An 18659-nucleotide genomic window follows, 5' to 3' on the forward strand; every position below is an offset into this window, starting at 1 on the left:
AATCTACATTGATACATCTTCTCGTTTATGTACACAGAATTTTCCTTCTTTCGTGTGGAAGCTTTGTCATACAGAATCTGATCTGTTAATGTTTCAGAATTATGATTTCAACAAGACGATATTATTATTATGATGTCAGCTTTTCTCACCCTAGATTATTATTAATTTTTGCATGATTGATATTTTAGGTATTTATTATTACCCGCGGAAGTAAAGGCGTTTAATGCTTAGAGTATATATGTATATACTCTAAGGTTTAATGTGTTTTTCGGATTACCAAATTGAAATAAAAAATGATGTTTTCTTTAGAGATTATAAATTTGAATTGCAAGTAGCAAGGTAATAAAAAGTTCACTCCATTCTATAAGCCTTTCGTTATTTTAAATAAGATTTTTTTACATTTTTAAAGGAATAAGTTAAAAGTTGTATTCGTAAAAAGGAAAACATAAAAACGAGATTTACTTTACGCCATATGTAAAAGTACAATAATAATGATTAATCATCATAGTCAATAAATTATTCTATCTGCACCCAGTAGTGTATACAATATTACAAAAGATAAACTGAATGCAGCGTATCTCGATCATCTGTTAAACACAGATGAGGTGATCAATCTTATGCTTTAGTTGCCAGTCCATGGACAGCGAAATATTGAAGTATAAAACCACCTTTTGATTTTTTTGCGGTTGGTGCATTCTTCCATTATGCTTAAGGTCCTTGGTTTTGTATTCTTGGAAATATATATAATATATTCCGTATATTCAATATATTTCAAAAGGTAGTTTAACGCTGCAATATTTCACACCCCAGTGCGTTAGATCTTACCTCGACAGATGATCGAGATACGTTGCAGTTGATGAACCAACGCAGTGCCCTATGCACCATCAAGTGCATATAAGGTTGTGATAAAGATATTTTGAAAGCAAGAATTACGGATTTTTTGTTTTTCTGAATAAAGTCTATTATTATTGTTACGAAAAAACGGTATTTCTCAGTTCATTTCGTAACTTATCACCGGAACCAGCAACAACTATAAAAGGGATATATTGTTGCATTTTTCTATGGAAATATTTTACTTGTTTTGGTATTTTGCCTGTCTCTGCGCTGTTTCTATTTCTCTGCTCAACTCTGCTTGTGATTTCTGCAATTCGCGCATGGCATGACTTTTTGCTATTCGGCTTTGGGTTTTGCGACGCGCGAAAAACCAACGTTTTTGTTTAGTGGAATTTTAAATACACAAACTCAATATGGCTTTAAGTATCGGTACGGAGTTTCAGCTATTTATGACGCACGTAGAAAGTGAAGGTCCATATTTGAAAATGTTTGGCCAAGCCGATAAACAAGGAGCACTCATAATTGAAAGCCTTATTTTATCTCTGCGGGACCAGTTTCAATGCGGCGTAGGAAGTGTTCAACCTTCCGCTCTACGTAATGGTTTACTATGCATTGCCAAGTACCACGACGATTCCTTCTACAGAGCGAAAATAACAAGCCTACATAATTTGAATGCTGGATATGTTTCGGTTTATTTCATAGACTACGGCAATAGCGATTCCATCCCGGCAGATTCCATAAGGATTATGAACCAGAATTCTCCAGATCCGCTGAAATCTTTACCACCTCAGGCTACAGACTACTTGTTGTCATCTATCATAAACCCAAATGGAGTGTGGGACGAGGCTAATGTCACTGAAATTAGGAATTTAATTTACTACCAAGAAATTGCGTGTCTTGTGGAGCTCAATATTTACAATAAATATTTTGTTAAAATGCAATTTAAGAATTATGATTTATCAGAATACCTTGCGTCTCGCAAATTTGGTATTAAAGTAAATTTGCAGGAACAACAATTTATACTACAAAAAATGCTCAGCGGAATCAAATTTCAACAAGCTAAAAATCCTCTCCTTGCTCAACCGCAGCCTGTTCCCGTTACGGCCGCACATCGTAAGAATGACAGGCTTCCCACCAATGCATCAGAAATGCCACAAGAGAATATTGGACAGGGCTTTCGTTTTCAAATGGCCCAAAATTCTCCTCACTACGATCCCTACGCTAGAAATATAAATAAAGATCAACCTGTTCCCAGCAACAGGAACAAGTTGCGGAGTGTCGTACCACCGCGTCCCCTAAACCGGGCGGTTGAAGATAGAGACAAACAGGCGAGCAGTCACCCGGAGGCCAAAGTACCACTCAGTCCCGGTTTCGCCACTCCTCCCGTACAAAGGAATCCTTCCACCTACAAGAGTCGTCTCTTAGAATTAAATTCGCAACACGAAGTTCACGTATCATTCGCTAAAGATGGTCCGAAGCTTTTTGCCATCCAACTCAAAAGTGATGAAAACTTTTTAACCTCGATTGTTTCCAAGATAAACAGCGAACCTCCTAAAAGCTTATCGGAGCCACCCATGATTGGCTCTGTGTGCCTGGGCAGGTTTTCCGAAGACAACACCCTCTGTCGAGCAGTCGTGATGGGACTAACGCCCTCCCAGTGTAAATTGTTCTTCGTGGATTTCGGTATGACTGAATCAGTTTCATACTCGGATATATTTTACATTCCCGAAGATTTTGTAACTCCATGCGTTTTTGCTTTAAGATTTAGTTTATCCGGTATAATGGGTTTACAGGTAACAGAAGAAATAAAACACGAGTTTTATGAAATCGTGAATAATAAAGTTCTCATACTGAGAGTTGTTCCCCCTGAAGGGCCTCCGCTCATTCAGTATTGCGAATTAACAATCAACGGGAGAAGCGTTAAAGATATGCTCTTGCAAAAACAGAATCCCTCATTCCTCAAAATGGATCCCGCCACTATAACTGGGGAGCATTCGGTACTAGTTTCTTACGTAGACAGCTGCACTAAATTTTTCATTCAACTTTCTGAAAATATAGACGCTCTGAACACCATGATGGCCGAAGTGGAGGAACATTGCGAAAGTACTCAGCCCCTTCTCTTCCACCAAGTTAAGTGTGGGATGGTTTGCTGCGCTCTATTTCCCGATGACCACAACTGGTATAGAGCGCTGGTAACCAACATCAAAAAAGACAAGATCACAGTCAACTATATCGACTATGGAAACGATCAAGAAGTTACCGCGGACTCACTACGACCTATTCCTATAAATTTGATTAAGATGAAAGCTCAGGCAATTCACTGCGCTCTCAAATCGTTTGAAGATAAACCATTCGATCAGCTGACATCGGACAATTTGGAGAGTTTGACACTAGAGAAAATCCTGTGTATGCGAGTACAAGGACTGCTCGAGGGAGGTGTTCTATTGGTGGAGTTACTGGACCAGACTCACTCTCCACCCGTCTTGGTGTCGGATGCCATTAAGCAGGCTGTAGCTGCTACTCCTCCACCATCATCCACTCCTGCCATAAGTCCCCAGTGCCAGAAGGTATGCTAACAAAACCTATTATTTTTCAATGCTGTTCTCTTTCCATCGATATATGGTTTTTGTCAGCATGATTTTTTTATCACTTAGTGGAAAAACATCCATTCAGATTTTCAATCTTTAGAATCATAATGAATCGCTGTGGTTAGCTTGTGGAATTTTCTATCACATCAAATTTGCAAATAAAATTGCCATATATATTATCTTTTATTCAGTGTAGTATTTGTATTTCCTTCAAGAAATATAGTAACTATTGAAAAATGAAATTATTTTTATCAAAAATATAATTTTCTAAATCTCAACAGGTGTTTGAAGAAAACTCTCCGGAGCAGCCCAAAGAAACCTATGGGAATAAAAGGGGTAAATCTTCTTATGATGATAAGAAAAACAATCACGATGACAGTGATAAATCTTTTGGGAGTCGAGATGGAGACAATCGCTACTCCAAACCCCGGAGACAAGATAGAGGAGATAATTATAACCAGGGAAGTCGTGGCTACGATAATAAACCTGAATATGGCCAGTGAGTATAATTAATTATATTATTTTAAAATCTTTTGTTATCATGGTGAGATAACGAAGAAGACAAACCGTTTCCATGAAAACATTATTAAGGTAATATATTTCGTGGTTTTGTTTATAACCATTAAAAATATTCAATTATATAATACTTAAAATAATTGTAAATATTAGTTACATACACTATTATATTATACACTTGTAATATTAACTAACTTAAGGATATAAATAGTTAAATATTATGTATATTTAAAAATAAAATAATTAGTGATAACTATTTTACCAGGCTGTTGGCCTTGTGGTCTAATGGTCAGCGCATTTGCCTACCATGCAAGAGGTCTCAGGTTCAATTCCTGACATGGTTATATTATATATATTTCAGAATATTTCATATTCCCTGGACTGGTACCTGAGTTGTAAGACTGATCATCTTACCTTCATGTAACAAAAAATGATCAAGATACACTGCGATTGGTGTACCAATGCAGTGCCCTATGCACCATTAGATGCGGAAAGGGAATGATGATGATTTTACCAGGGGTGTTTATTTAAGCAATGCATACTTGATTATCATAAAAAATATAGGAATCTTTTAGTCGTTTATAAAATGAACACTTTATTGTATATTTCACTTTTAATTTGCGCAAATTGATCCTGAATTTTGTGATGATCAAGTAATACATGCTGCCTAAATGTGCAAGCTCTTAATTATTACAGTATTTTGTCAAATTTTCAATAGTGGAAAGGACAACATCACAAAATCATATATGGTGTGTTTGGAGGAAATTTAATAAATATCCGAGGATAGGAAATTAGAAGATAACAGGATTACATGTTAGTACGGAAGGTGGAATGCTTGGATAAATCGAGATCAATGGAGTTTTATTTTATCAAAATATACCACATGGAAGTGCCTTTTACTTTACACAAATATGACATATTTATAAGAAATAAATACATACATACTTCAAATATAAAGTAAAGAATAAAAAAATATAAATGATAATGAAATATATTATATACACAACAGTTTCGTATAAAGAAAACCTTTATAAATAAAGAAGTTTAAATCGACGTGAGAAATAAAAATAGTAAAAAAAAGGTTTATCTTTTAACATGCATGTGTAGATTGAACAAAAAAGTTTTTAAAAAAACTAAATAATATCACCAACACGAAAATAGTTATATGAATAATATTTTCATGAAATATTGTTTTGTTTTATGTAGTTTCTTTCAAAAATAATTCCGAAACAGGATTATATTAACTATGGCTCATGCATTTTTGTAATTGATTTTTCTGTTTCGAACAAATTATTGCCAAGTGATAAAAAATGGAATTTTGTTTTTAATTTATTCATACTGACGAAAATTTAAACAAACTTTCAGGAAATCTTTCGGAGGTCTGCGAGAACCACATAGTCGGATTAATCAGCAGGGAGGAAATTCTGATAATGCGTCTAATTCATCTTCTTCCTCCAAACATAGAGCACAACAATATTCACATAAAAAATCTGACAAAACACACTCATCCGGTGGTTTTGGCTCTCAATATCAGCGGTATTTTATAGATTTTAGATATTTGCTTTTGCTCACAACCCTGTTTGTGCACGTCTCTTGTTTGGTTAAGGATATGCTTGATACCATTTCAAACATCACCTTTTTGCATTTAAAAAATGGTGTTTTTGTATAGATACCTTGCTTTTTTATGTTTCATTTCTGTGTGTTGTTGTTATAATATTTATGTTACAATGGCACTTTTTTTTTTACTAAGCAAAGAACCTTACTGTAGAAAAACTGACATTATTTTTAATGCAGCCTACCATTATCAAAATAATTACATAAAAATTACATAAAACATTAAGATAAATCATCACGTTAATGTTGTGCTTTGTTATAAAATAATTACTCTTCCCTAATCCCCAGATAATATCATTACCCCCCTTGATAAAAAATAATCCATCAACAAATAAATATCTTCGGTGTAATAATATTTACAATTTAAATCCTTCATTAAATTCCTTCCGCTAATTTTTAATATTGATTTAACTTTAATGTTCTCATTTAAAAGTTGCATAACATGTAAATTTATAACTGACACATTACTCTACTCCAAGCTATTTTCCATACTAGAATAAAAATAAATTACTAGATCATCAGCATACAAGTAATGAAGAACTAAATATAAATAATAAAGTTCTATTGGTCTAAGTTGGTTTTGATATTATAATCATCATCGTGTAATAAAACCAACTGGTCCAAGAAGAAGTTTTAAAATTATAACCATCACTTTTTTGCTCACTCATTGCATAATTATATTAAACTCAATTTTTTTTTGTTAGTACATTAACAGCGGTTATGATTTTATAAAATATATAATTAACCGGCAAGATTTAATGCGTATTTACTTAATCAAATTTGGCTCGATCTTTGTTATTCTTATCATCTGACTAGCAGGAGGTTTTAAAAACCCTAGTTTTTTTATTAGTAATATCTGAATTATATTTTAAACGTATGATGATATGTTTCTCTGTTTATTTATCTTCACAACAATCTTTTTGGTGAGTTTGGATCTAAAGGAATGAACATTATGACCGTTCAACGGAAATTCTTCACCTATTTTCCTTACAATAGTAGCATTTAGCCGAACACAAAGTAGGCATAGTTTAGCTGTGTGCAACTGTAATGTTTTTGGAAACAATAGTACATAGCAGCATGCCAACCTTTCTGTCTTTAGTTTCCCGGAATATGACAAATTTTAGTAGCATCGTTTCTATAAAATCTCTGTATTGTGCTCTGGTCTGATCACAACTGGAATATGCATTGTCAGTCTGGAGCTCTTTGTACAACTGCAACTCTTTTAACTTGGAAAGAGTTCAGCGGAAGTTTTTACGCTATATACAGTTCAAAAATGGTAAACTTATAAATTAAATTTGCCACCAAACTTTGATGTCTGAGTTGAGGTTACCATTGCTCTCCACCAGAAGGACAATTGCTGATTTTACTCTAATGCACAAAGTGATATGCACCATAATAGATTGCCCAAAATTACTGTCCCTGATAAACTTTCGTGTACCAGACCAGACTCCAACAAATGTTCCAGTGTGAGTACAATAGGTCAAACTTTACCTACCATTCTCCCCTCCCCTAGTGAGCATCCACAGAATAGCTTATAATTATGCTGAGCTGTTGGACTTGCTCCACACCACTCCTGCTGCTATCAAATTAGCCATCCTATCCATCGAATGGCCATACCCTCAATTCACCCCTATTTAATGTGTTTCTCCATTCATCTTCACTTTATTTCCTTTTTCTTTTTTTTTTTAGAATTAATTACATGTTTAGTGTAATAGTTATGATTGAATTTTTGTTATATTCTATCATATTTATGCACTTTTAACCGTGTATTGTAAGAGCCCTCTGGACGTTTATTAAATAATTAAATAAATTAAATTTATTGTTTCTGATAACTCCGTTTTAATAAATTCTACGTGATTTCAGAGAAAATAAAGCTGATAGATTTTACAAAGCGGTATCCGGAAGAGAAGATAGTGAAAGTGGAAGGAAACCTTACTCTGATAGATCTGGGGGACAAGGAAATAAATATGATAATAACTTTCGGAATGACAAATTCTCCAATGATAATAACTATTCTGGCAGGTCTTATGAACCCAAATCTTCCTACTCTAGTACTCCCGTCAAATCATTGACAAACCCTGCATCATTTGAAATGCCTTTTGGAAAATACAGTTTTAATGATGGGGACATTCAAGATGTTCGTGTATCCTGGTTCACTAACCCTGGAGATTTTTATGTTCAAATTTTAAACCAGGAAGACCAATTTAAAACTATGATGCTAAATATACCCAACATGTATAGCGGTATTAAGGCAACCTGCGCTGACATTAGTATCGGTGCCTCGGTCTTGGCTAGATTTCCCGAAGATAAGGTTCTCTACCGGGCTAAAGTGATAGATAACAATTGTGGAAAATGTGTTGTCCAGTTTGTAGATTTCGGAAATAAATGTGAAGTGACTGGCAATGAAATATGGCAACTGGAAAGTGAATTGATGGACCTACCAAGATTGTCTGTACATTGCATTTTGGCTGGAGTATCACCAGTTGGTGATAATTGGAAGAATTCGGACGTTGATGGATATTTTAGCGGTAACTCATACAAATGTACTATCCACAATGAGCTAGCCGATGAAGTCTTCTGTGTGTCCTTACAAAATGAAGATGGAACTTCTGTTGCCCAAAAATTGATTGAAAATAACATTGCCGTTTCGGATAATTCAAGTATTGCAGGTAAAATTGAACGTAGTTATGCAGAAAGCAGTCAGCCATAGAAAAAAAAAACTGAGATAATAGCACTTTTGTAAAAGAGTAAATAATCAAATCTATAAAACAGTTGGAATGTTTTTTTACTTTGGCAAATGATTAATAATGCACGCATTCATTTTTTTATAATACAAAAAAGAATATAATCATGTATATGACCAGATTTAATGGTTTTAATGACAGCCAGATCTAATATCGAATGAAATCTCATACAAACTTTGAATGTATGCGGTGACATTCATTTTAAAAATTTTTGGATGAAAGCAGCCTGGCCTTTTTGAGTTCGATAACACAAATATCAATTTTTTTCAAAATTGTGGACTGGCTGTTTTCTGCATCTACATTCAATTGTTTATTGAACTGCTTGATTATATGTATTTTTTTAATTTTTCAAATTTATTTACTTATTTTTCTTTTTCATGTGAACACTTTACAAGGCACAACTCGTGTCGAGGCATTGATTTACATGATTTATATTATGTTCCTAGTTATAATAGTTGTTATCTAAATAATACGAGGGTTGTGTAAAAAATAAGGTTCTCAAATTTTTTTCAGGTTTAAGGCATTTTTTATTTGAACTGAAAAATACATCATTGGAAAGCTTAATTTTTTAACTATTTTTCAACATAATTATCATATTTTTCAACACATTTTTGTTGACTACTAATCCACTTTTTGAATCCAGCTTCAAAGAAGTCCGCCGCCAGTCCGTGGAGGAATTTGGTGACCGCTTCCTACACTCTTTCATCAGTCTCGAAACGTTGTCCACCCAAGTGTTGCCTTAATTTTGGAAACAAGTGGAAGTCACTCGGTGCAAGATCAGGGCTGTAAGGAGCCTGTTTAACGAGATCCCAGCCAAAATTTTCGATTAAATCCTTGGTTTATCGAGACGTGCGGGCGCGCATTGTCGTGGTGCAGTCTAACGCCTTTCGTCAGTCTTCCTCTCCAGCGATTTTGGATGGCTTCTCTGAGTGTTTTCAAGGTCTCGCAACAATTTTCCGAATTCATTGTGGTCCCTCGAGTCGTAAACTCTCGTTTCATTAGTTTATTCATTTTTGTTAGTTTGCCGAATGCTTATGTACATAAAGTGAAATTGACCAAATCGGTCTATGGGGGATTCGAATCCCCCTTCTGTCCGGCTAGGTTAAACTACATCCCTACATAGTCACCTAGCAAATTTAAGCATTTGTTGTAATGTGTGATGAGTTTTGATGAGGGTGGATGGTTGATAGTTTTCCATTTGAATTGTTGCGCAAGTTGTTGTGTTATGCCAGCCGTATGAGGCCTGGCATTATCGTGGAGGAGGATGACGCCAGTATACAACAGACCTCGACCATAGATTTTGAATTGCCTGCTGTAATTTCTTCAATGTCGCACAATATGCATTGGCATTGCTTGTCGTCATGGGTGTTCTCTCTTCACAAGTTGAAATTACTACACCAGCGCCAAACAGACGACTCATCCATAACATTGTCTCCATACACCTCCTTCAATTGCCTATGAATATCACAAGGTCACACATTTCTTGCGTTGAGAAATCTAATCACAGCTCTGCTCTAACTTCACACTGGCGGAGTTCTCTATTTTTTTTGAACATTATGAACACTCACAGAAACAAGCAGCGAGATGTAACATTGTACACAGACAGCTGAAATACAACTGATCGTGTTAGCATTTGTCCGGCAGCTACTCTATTTGCCAGCGCTCCGCACGGCGTAAATGGGTATGACTTTACGGATGACCCTTGTACATACACATAAATGTATACATACATAAATAGTAAAATAATAATTGTTAATAATACGAGTACAAAACAAAAGTACTGTGCAGGTATTGAGAAAAGCTGAGAAATGCGGGCTATTAGGCACTTCTATACCGACAAGCTCCTAGTACTCCAACTTATTATTTCATTCGGTTTATTATATTAAAAGATTGTACTAAGCTGTATAGCTAAGTATTTATTAGTTCTTGTTAAAATTATATTTTATGAATGTATCGTTTATTTATTTCAGGTTCAGCAGCGGTGAATATTTCAGTACCGACAACTACAGTTTTTGTAACACATATTGATACTCCAGGACAATTTTGGCTACAGTTAGAATCTGATACAGATAAAATCAACAGCCTTCAAGAAATTTTACAAGGAGCCGACAGTTTTGAAGATTATTTAGATCACGAAGTAAATAAATTATGTATTTCCAAGTATTCTGCAGATGAGCAGTTTTACAGAACAACTATCTTGGATTCTGACAGTGACATAATAACAGTGAGATTTATTGACTACGGAAACACGGATGTTCTCGATAATACTCCGGGAATCCTTAAAGTGTTGCCAGCAGAAATGCAGGAAATAGGTCCGTACGCTATGAAGTGCAGTGTGAATGCCACTCCCACTGGCACCGGTCAGTGGACAGAGCAAGCTTCTGAACACTTCACACAGCTATTGGGTAATACTGAAAATCCCATTGATGCTGTCTTTATTTTGAAAGGAGCGACAACATACGTCAACTTATATGTTGAAAGTCAAAATACGACAGATAAATTAGTAGCAGCTGGACATGCTGCTCACGCGGAAAAATCTGATGAAAATGATTTACCGACGTGTTTCGCAAGCCATGTCAATTCACCTCTAGAATTTTGGATTCAACTGGAAAGTTCTATCCATGACCTTGAGGCCATATCGGAAGAGTTGGTTAATGCTGCAGACTTCCCACCACTTAATGAGATAGCCGAAGAAGCTATTTGTGTCGCCAAGTTTCCAGAGGATGACTTATGGTATCGCGCACAAGTTATTATTCACGGCTCTGACGGTACTGAAGTTTTGTTCATGGATTATGGTAATGCATCTTTAACCAATGAATTGAGAAGTCTTCCTGAAAATCTGAGGAACCTCCCCGCTTTGTCTCGTAAGTGCGCTCTGCAGAAGCCTGGAAATATAAAGAATTGGTCAAAAGAAGCGGAACTAAAATTTGCAGAACTCGCAGCTGATGGTGCTACAATATTTAATATATCCTTTATTGCTTCCGGAGATATATCTATTGTCGAGTTATTTATTGATGGTAAATCTGTCACTGAAGAATTACTTTCACTGTGTGAATTTGACACTAGTACACCAGATAGGCTCCCATTAGTTGGCGAAGACAAAATGTCATCAGTAGGCATTAGTTTTAGTAACTCCTCGGATGATTTTTGGATTCAGTATATGTCTAGTACTGATAATCTCAATAAAATTACTGCAGCTTTAGAAGATGCTGAAAGTTTTGAAAATTTAAATGACATCGAAGTAGGGGTCATATGTGCTAGCATATTTACAGATGACTCCCTGTGGTACAGATCTAAGATTTTGGACCATGGAGAAAATGGTATCCGAGTGTTTCATATCGACTTTGGATCAACAGCCGTAACTTCTTCACTCAAAGCTCTGCCTGAGGATTTACAACAATTGCCTCCTCTGGCGCAACACTGCAGTCTTGTAATGCCTGTCCGAAGTTCTGAATTGTACAAACAATTCCAGGAGAACTTCTCTCAGTTTGCTTCGGATGATTCTCAAGAATATTATATGGAATTAATTGATTCTAGTTGCGATCCTATGACTATAAAACTATTTTTAAATGGACAAGATGTTATCCAATTATTACTAACCTCTGATATTTCTTCTTCGGGTGATACGGAAGTTCAGAATAAAGAAAATATTGACTATAATCATGGTGATACTTCTGATAGTCTCATTGCCAGCAATGAAATAGAATCAAAAGTTAGCGCAGAAAATTCTTCACCGTGTGTAGTTGAAGATTCTGAAGTAGAATTTAATTCGCATGATGATGTTTCTAAAACGGTTGATGACAAAATAGAAGACGCATATTTCTTAAATAATTCAATAAATGAAACGCAAGCGGAAAACAGTAATGCTCCTGACATTGTTAATGAATCTGATAATAATTGCCCAAATATCGAAGAATCTGAAATGAATGAAGAATCTCATGAACACACATCAAGGCAGCTCGAAGATTATATTGATAAACTTGAAATAACCAGTGATCAAGATTCCACCGAAAAAAATGAATTTGATAATATAAAAATTGACAGTGATGATAATGAGAATTTATTTTCTGATGAATTACATATGATAAGCAGTCAAAATGTTTTAGAAGAGGGTGTTCCCTCAGAAATTTCTAAAACTGATGAATCTTTACAAACACCTAAAACTACTCATGAATTTTCAGAAACATCAAAGTCTGTTGATGAATCTTTACACACTTTTAAAAGTAACGTTGAGGATTTAGATATATCAAATATCAAAGATGTATCTTCATATAACACTAAAACTGAAGAAGAATCACTAACCAAAAATGACTTTGAAGAGCTAGGTATTAAAAGTGATACATCTATAGATCTAAGCACAAAAGATAATTTGTTAGAACAGCCAACTGCTGAAGATAATTCTTTGGGAGATTCAAGTTCTGAAGATGATTCTTTGGAAGAGTCAAGTTCTAAAGGGGACTCTTTGGAAAAGCCGAATTCTAAAGAAGGCTCTTTGGAAGAACCGAATTCTAAAGGCGACTCTTTGGAAGAATCAAATTTTAGAGGTGACTCTTTGGAAGAACCGAATTCCAAAGGTGACTATTTTGAAGATGCGAGTTCTAAAGGTGACTCTTTGGAAGAGCGGAGTTCGACAAGTGACTCTATGGAAGTAGGGAATACAAGTAATGGTTCTTTAGATGTGTGCTTATCCCCTACCGTCCATAAGAATACTCAAAAGCCCGATCACGAATCATCAAATGTGGCAAAATCTTCTGATAAAGGTCACATTAATTTGAACACAGAAAACAATTCGGAAGAATCAAACCCCAGTGAACTGTAAAGTATAAAGTTTGTTATTCTCTTAACTTTCTCCGGAAACTGGTGATTTATTAAAGTTTTATAAATTGTATGACAAACATGTAAAATATTGTGTAACTGCCATTGTTAAGGCCACCTTAGTATAATTTTCAATGCCGATTCCAAGTGTTTTATGTTTGAGAGGAAAAGGCATATTTTTTGGACCCACAAAGTGTACGTCACTTTGATGCATTATCCATACACTTAACATAATATTGTTCTCGATCTATATTTTCCGGTAAAATATATACATACAGTACGTACATGCATTTATATGCATATCTAGAAACCATTCTGTGTAAAACTATGTACATATATATTTTCATTATTATTAAATTAATTTGCTCATGATTCACATTATACTTTATTATAAGTTTAAATTTGAGTACTTTTCTTTTTCATTTTTTAAATTAATATAAATACCATTTAACATTAAGTGCTTTTATCAAGAGAACATTGATAACCCAGAAAGCCATTTATTTTTACACTATTGTTACGAGAGTGACAAAACTTATGCCCTCTAATATTCTTATTTATGTATGTTTTACTTTAATTCGCAACATAAAACTTTAACTTCTAGTTTAGTGACATATTTTTTTCATACATAAAAATATATATAAATATGGCTGTGCAAAATAGAATACACAAAATAAAAATGTGCATTTCTTACGTCTACATAATGTTGAATTCTACACAACTTGATTACCATTTTCTGCCATTGAGTTGATTACGATCAGTCGAAAATGGTTTCAAAATCGAAATATTAGAGTAAATCAAATCGACACAAAAAATCAAGTGAATATAAAAAAAACATACATAAATATCAAAAAACATACATAATGACTGTGATTCTAAATATTTAAGAACCAACTCAATATTCCAGATGTTACTTTTGAAATTAAAATTTAATATGTTCTAGTAATAAGTTTTCAATTGGGTTAAAATAATTGTTTTCTGTCGGTCTTAGGCAACTATGTTCTAGATATAAGTAAGGTTTTAATAATCTTTTAAGTAAAAGAAAATTGTATTTTCCCAATTTTACTTAATTATTAATCATGTCTTAAATGCGATCAAATTGGCATTGTCACATAGAAACAATTTAATTGATTTACGACTTTCTGACTTGGCTACTTATCAGTTTCAAACCCTTCTCGATAGATTTTTAGAACCTTGTTACTCAAAACTTCATAAAAACTTTTTTTTACAATGCGTAGGAACTATCTATGCTATTTTTTACTTCAAAAACTTAGTTAAGTTTCCTCTATGCTGAAACAAATGTTCAATGCTTGATAGGAAAGGTGATTGATTAATGATTCTAACCAGTCACACCTCTATGCTGCTGCACTTTAACTAATAGTTTAATGGTGTAGTTCTATATGACTACAGCATATCGGTTTTGTATGAAGCGGGATTCATAATTACTAGACGAATATAATAGGGTAAAAATTAACATACCTATGTATTTCCATCATACCTTTTTCACATCAATTTCCCAGATTTGTGCGATTTTTGTGAATACCGAAGCATTTATTACACATCTTTTTGAAATCAAATAACGATTTTTTTTTCCAATGGCAGTGCTTCAGCACGTTATATTTTCTAGTACCAAAAAAGGCTTTTCTAGTGTTAGAATTAACATATTACCAAAATTGTTTTATGTCAATTGTGTGCAGTCTTCGTAAATAAATCATTTTAAATTGAGTTAGTTTCCTATGGTGCGTGGGTGATCCATAATCTCAAAATAAATGTGCTAAATTAAAGTGTACCTTACTTTCTATATCTCATTATGATTTAATTATTTTAATTCGTAGAATAGGTTTGACTGTCCTTTATTTGGTGAATGAGCAATTAATCATAATGAAAAAAACTCGTAATACTGATTGTGTGAACTTTACCAAATGATAAACCTATGTTCTCTTGTATTATTTTTTTAAAATAGTTATGTATTTTTATTTTGTGTGGAAATACTGAGGTGTACAAAGACTTTACGTTTGTTTTCAAATATTTTTTAAATGACCTCTATCTCTGTTTTTTTTTCTCTTTTAAAACGTTATCTTGTTGCTTGTTAAAACTGAATAAAAATATATTGTTTTGTTTTAATCCATATGTATGGAAGCTTACTTTTTTCAATATTCACTTAATTTTATTGCAAAAAATGCATACTATTTGTCATAAAAAAATGAGGTAAGGAAATAAAACTGATGAAAACATTCCAAATGATTTATTTTTTACCTTGTCCACAATATTTTTGCCATTTTTTGTGGAAGAACAAAGTTATCATAGTTTTTTTTTAAAACTAAATCTTGTCATATCTTTATAAATACTTTTAGTCAAATTTGGTTATTATGAGAAAAATGGGACCAATTAAGTTGGTATTACTTGTTTTACCGGAGAAAGTTTTTTTTAAATCCAATGGCCATTGCATATTATCACCAAGTAAACAAATAAATATACATCCATAATATTATTCTTTCAGTCAGAGGCCGTGCAGGCCCATACGTCGCACATGAATAATGCAAAAGGTTTTAGTATGATTTCTTTGAGTACAAACTTTATCTGCGAATTGCTATCTCAGTGGTTTAATCCCCGTAAGAACAGATAGTAAAATAAACTTGAATCGAAAGGTTTAATAATATTTCAAATGACAAATTTACCCCTTTTTACTTATTACCCTATGTTACCATGTGCCATGTGGCGAGAGATGAATGATAATTAATTTTAAGATAATTCTCTCCATATTTGTATTATTATTACAATATTAACCTTTCAAATATTATTTTTTTAAATGATTTATGAGAGATGCTTGCAAAAAACTTGCTATTACCATAGTAAATTTATCTCTAAATTATTTTTTAAGACAATAATTTTTAATTTTGAGGTAAAATTTAATAACAAATTTCTTGGTTTTATCAATAGAATGATGACGAGACTTAAAAAATATTAATACCATCAAAACTCTGCTGCTCGCTGGTTGGACCCTATCTAGAATATACTTCTCCAATTTGGTCTCCATTCTATAGGACTCATACTGACCATATTGAATCTGTCTAACACCGTTTTCTAAGAAAAATGGCATGGTTGCTTGGATTGCAAAGGGGTAATTATTCCTATTTTGAAATAGAGCAATCCGTCTTCATTGGAGAAATGTAGAATGGAGATGGACCTTATATGCATTGTCCCATTTCTGTTACAATAAATTTATTTTCATGTTCCCAATCGTGTCACCAGAAGTGAAAATCTGCTATTTATCAAATCTTCTAAAAGCAACTTTTGTTTTTAAGCTCCAATGTCCAGAATGTGTAGAGTAGTCAATTTGTCACACAACTTGGAATTCTTTGGGAAAGATCTTCCGGCTTTTTGTAAAACTGTTCACCATTAACACAGTGTGGGTTGAAGATGGGTTGGCATGGGTTAGCTCAAAGTCTTATATCGCACCTTTTAAGACAAACCGTTACTAAACGAAAATACAAAAATTTACACAGGAGCTTAAATAAAAAAAAATGCAAGGCTTTTTCGCAATAGAATTTAAGATTATGGTGCTTTGAGCCATCTTTTGGGGTCATGATGAATATTTATTTACACTAATATCAAATTCAGAAAAGTTATTTTTTTAAAATAGAACATTTTTAACAAAATTCTTCAAAAAAATCATTTAGTAACGTTTTATCTTTAAAGGTGCGATATGTTGTGTTTATGAATATATTGTATACCACTGTTATATTGCCGTTGTTTGTCTTTGCTACATATGCAGTTTTATGTTCTTTTTGTTCAGTTTCTTGTACATATTTCATATAACTGTTGTAATTAGCTAAGGCCGTATATATAATGAATAAATAAATATATACGCCAAAATTCATTTTTAAGATATTTTTGATAAATGTTTCACATTCGAACATAATTCGTAATATTATACGATATTTATTATTTGTTCTCTAAATTTTAATGATTCCCTTTAATTTAATTATTTTTTCATCATCACTCTCTTTCTGTACTTAATCAAGCTTTTTGCGTAGATATTAGATATATTATATCTGTAAATTTTGTGTGGTTTTGATATACAGTAAAACCTCGTTTTTATGTTCCTCATTTTTACGTTTTCCCGATTTTTACACCAAAATATTTAGGTCCCATTTTTTTCCATACATTCTCATTCAATTTCCCCCCCCCCCAATTAACGTTTTTCATAACCCCGGTTTCACGTCGATTTTTTTTTCATAACTCATGCGATCTGTCAAAAGACGAGCTGCGCGAATGGAGAATAAAATCGAGGTTAATAAAAAAATGTAAATTATTGTCTCAAACTAAATTCAAAGTAGGTGCAGTGTAATTGACCATTTTGTTTCTAAGTGTCTAATTTTGACGTTTTACTAAATAGTAACATGCAGTTGACGCATGTTTAGGAAGAATAAAGTCTTTACATCAATGAATTACGATGACGAAAGTTTAAAAAAATGCCAATATAGATATTATTTGATGTTATACACACATAATGTGAGATAAAGGAGATAGTTTTAACAGTTATCATAAAAGTGTGAAACAGTCCGCGATGTAAGTGACAGTTGAAATTTTGTAGTGCCATACTAAAAAAGTGATACCATATAAAAAAAAATTCCCAATATTTAGGGAAAAAATCGTTATATGCTTTTTATGCAAATTCAAATTTTTATTTTCGTGTTTTTAAGGTGAAGTACCTAGATAAAATTATTTATGCATGTATTTTTTTTAATTCAATAAAAAATAACACATTGCAGTTTTGTTTGAAAAAATACAAAATATTTTTAATTATATTATTGGTAAATATGAATAATCCCCAATCATGAGTTTTTAAAAATTTTCTGCAGTAAATTTAGTATAGTCTTGTACAATAATTACATTTGAATGAAATTATTTTTTTTCCATACTTTTTCATTTCCTCAGTTTTACACTTTTTTGTTGCTCCCTTGAAAAACGTAAAACAGGGGTTTTACTGTATTTGTATAATTGCCATTTTTTCACAAATTAAGAGACACTTCCTTTTGTAGTAGACATGTTATTAATTCAAGAGTTAGTTTTTAACTGATCTAACATCACCCACTCGTAATGTTTATTGTGCATTGACCATAGAAAATAACAAAAAATCTGAAAAACACTGTAAAAAAAACCCCGAAACAACAAAGTTATTCATAAACTACAAAAGAAGTTGTAAATTGTAATGTGGTGTCGAGCTGGTACTTACGAGTTCACAAAGCTTGAATTTTTAAAATGCAAATTTAACCATATTATGCATGATACTTTCTCAATGTTGTCGGCAAAAACACCAATTAGGTACTTGGACACTTACAGTGTCAATCTAATACCGACGCCCAACGGCATTGTACCAAAGCTAGCCGCCCCTTTGGATTTTATTACTTAGATTCTTATTTCGAAAATTATGTTTTTAAATGATTGAAGAGTTTTTGGTCAATTGTTGATAGTATTTTTGTTTGATATGTCTGAGAAGTAGCTTATTATAGAAATGAATAAATGTATGGAGAAAACCATCAACTAA

The 18659-nt window shown here is 33.1% G+C and overlaps 1 protein-coding gene across 2 annotated transcripts; it reads left to right on the plus strand.

Annotated features, from left to right (window-relative positions):
* Positions 1-1057: 1057 nt before the first annotated feature.
* Positions 1058-13923, plus strand: tud (tudor domain containing protein). Of its 2 annotated transcripts, XM_088237626.1 has the most exons (5): positions 1058-3401; positions 3704-3921; positions 5304-5474; positions 7416-8221; positions 10267-13923. In XM_088237626.1, the coding sequence occupies exons 1-5, from the start codon at positions 1248-1250 to the stop codon at positions 13113-13115; spliced, it is 6198 nt and encodes a 2065-aa protein (XP_088093752.1). In that variant the 5' UTR covers positions 1058-1247; the 3' UTR covers positions 13116-13923. The 2 variants fall into 2 exon arrangements, with proteins under 2 accessions (XP_088093752.1, XP_088093753.1); XM_088237627.1 differs by lacking the exon at positions 5304-5474.
* The last annotated feature ends 4736 nt before the right edge of the window (positions 13924-18659 follow it).

This window comes from Micrasema longulum, unplaced genomic scaffold, assembly GCF_059751315.1.
Source record: "Micrasema longulum isolate JH-2025_06_02 unplaced genomic scaffold, ASM5975131v1 h1tg001763l, whole genome shotgun sequence".
Classification (NCBI taxonomy): Eukaryota; Metazoa; Arthropoda; class Insecta; order Trichoptera; family Brachycentridae; genus Micrasema; species Micrasema longulum.